This window comes from Wasmannia auropunctata, unplaced genomic scaffold (assembly GCF_000956235.1).
Source record: "Wasmannia auropunctata unplaced genomic scaffold, wasmannia.A_1.0 LD336060.1, whole genome shotgun sequence".
Classification (NCBI taxonomy): domain Eukaryota; kingdom Metazoa; phylum Arthropoda; class Insecta; order Hymenoptera; family Formicidae; genus Wasmannia; species Wasmannia auropunctata.
This window is the reverse complement of record NW_012026830.1, coordinates 1,922,717-1,925,099: the sequence shown is the minus strand read 5'-3', so window position 1 is coordinate 1,925,099 and position 2,383 is coordinate 1,922,717. Positions and strand designations below refer to the sequence as shown.

The window sequence follows — 2,383 nt, the reverse complement described above, 5'->3', positions numbered from 1 at the left end:
TGCTAATGTCGACAGTACTCCAACTTTCAAGCTTCATAACTCAAGATTTATTTCATAAAAAAATATTTTATTTATGTGTTTTGGAAAGTTCTCGAGACGTGCTATAAGAACATGTAATGAAAAATTGGGGGTTCCATTTAAAAAATTCAAAGTGACCTTGTCCTGATCTTGACGACCCTCTACTCAGTCCTGATCTTGACGACCCTCTACTCAGGGTCAAACCAATGTTATCATCTTATGTCCCCCTCGAAGTCCGAAAACTTTTGTCTGAAACATTTTTTCCTAGTGTGCTTATTTTTCGAGATATTTGAAAGTTTCAGGTTAAAAAAATCACTCTGTATATGTATATGTATATACATATGTATATGATGGACCATTTTAATATACCACTCCAAATATCTTTTTTCCTACGCTTTTTACCAAAAAATGTTTCAGATAACAGTTTTAGGACTTTAAGGGGCACATTCAATAACAGTATTATTATAACCCTGAGTGGCGTCGCCAAAGGTCAAAGTCACATCGACTTTTTTAAATGGTACACCCTATTTTTTATTCCAGAATTTAATACCTAGTGAGAGCTTTCCAAAACACTAAAATAAAATATTTTTTAATTAAATTTCGAATTACGAAGCTTAAAAGTTACAGTACCGCCGTTATTAACATTACGCAAGATGTCTGAACAATGGCTAAAGTCTTTTAGATATTGTTCAGGACCTTGACAACATACGTCAAGATCAAAACTGTTAAAGGTGTTACTTTTATTTTCATTTTTAAGGATTATTTTTTGAAAAAAAGAAACTACCTCCAATGGTCATGACTTTGATATATATTATCAAGCTCATGATCCTAAAAACATATTAAATGCTGGAATCAAAAATAGGAGGTTTCATTTTAAAAAATCGATGTGATTTTGGCATGACCTTAGCGGAGACGCTACCCAAGGTCACAATAATACTGCTATCAAATGTGCTCCTTAAAATCCAAAAATTTTTATCTAAAACATTTTTTGTAAAAGGCATAGGAAAAGATATTTGGGATGGGACATTAAAATTGTCCACCCTGTACGTATATGTATATATATATATATATATATATATATATATATATATATTCACAATTCAACTATTTAAAAATTATATCGTGAGTGTATACTTGATAAAAAGAATATTTAATAGGAGAGGCAAAATTTTTTATGACAAAATAAACTTCTGCAAATCTCAGGGTATTACATCATATTACATTCTCCTTGTAATATTATCTACATTCTACAGTAACAAAGAAATAGAAGATAAAGAGGGGGAGGGAGAAAGAGAGAGTGGAGAGAGAGAGAGCGGGGAGGAAAGGGGGGGGAGAGAGAGAGAGAGAGAGAGAGCAGAAGAATGACGAAGCCTCTTCTTTGCTTTCCCAAATGTACGTGAAACTGATTAATAAAAATTATTTTGGCCTCAAACTATAGCTAGGTGCTGATGTTGAAGAGACTGTCGGCATACAAGTGGAAGTGGAGGTTTCGCCGATAGCGGTAGTCGAAGCATTTGTTTCGCTTTTATAACGAATGTTGGTGTATTCTCTGCCTAATTGAAGTGATTTCTATAAAAAAAAATCAATTAATATAAGAATATATAGTTTCTTAAACATCATTAAATGATAATAAAATTTAGCACCTGTTCTGCTTGCATCCGTTGAGATACAGTCTCGATGTAATGCAAAACTGCGAGATAGACAAATTTATATTGCGCTTCCGTCTGGACCATTCCGGATCTTCGTGCACGTACTCGCTGTACTGTACGTTGAATATCAATTTCACAGTCCAGTCCTAAACATTAAAAAAATCAAGTAACTACTATTAATACAGTAGGTAAAAACGAATTGATACAAATATTTTATAATAAATCGTAAAAAATAAATTGCTATTATAATTGATGTTATTATACATATATCAAATATATATTTAACTACTTTAGTGCTGGATGCACACAAGACGCTGCAACGCTTGCTACGCGGTGGAAGTTGGCTAGAGAATACCGCGATATCCAATCAATGTCTCACTTGCTCGGAAATAGTTCGATGGAATTAAGGCGATGCTGGAAGATCGGAAAAATTTGCACAAGGTCGATAAAACAGACTCTTTAGTGTCACTGGTGTCTCTAAATCTTAGAATCTATATTACTGGAAGGAGAATAGAGTGCTGAACGTGAAGCCACAGTATAACCAGTAGGTCCACTTCGTGTCGGCACCTTTGATCTCCTTTTCCGGATCACGTGAGCATCCATCATGTTAAATCCAGGACCAAATTGAGAAAAGTGCCTCACAAGTAATAAAACAGATAAGTAATATGGATTCAATACAGTAAATCAATAAATTCAATGTGTAATAATAAATAAAT

At 33.6% G+C, this 2,383-nt stretch overlaps 1 protein-coding gene across 1 annotated transcript; it reads right to left on the bottom strand.

Moving 5' to 3' along the window:
• Positions 1–1,167: 1,167 nt before the first annotated feature.
• Positions 1,168–1,819, bottom strand: LOC105450549 (tyrosine-protein phosphatase corkscrew-like). The gene is made up of 2 exons (XM_011690464.1): positions 1,662–1,819; positions 1,168–1,587 (listed from the first exon to the last, which is right to left on the bottom strand). Exons 1-2 carry the CDS (start codon positions 1,749–1,751, stop codon positions 1,435–1,437), a joined length of 243 nt encoding a protein of 80 aa, XP_011688766.1. The 5' UTR covers positions 1,752–1,819; the 3' UTR covers positions 1,168–1,434.
• Positions 1,820–2,383: the final 564 nt, after the last annotated feature.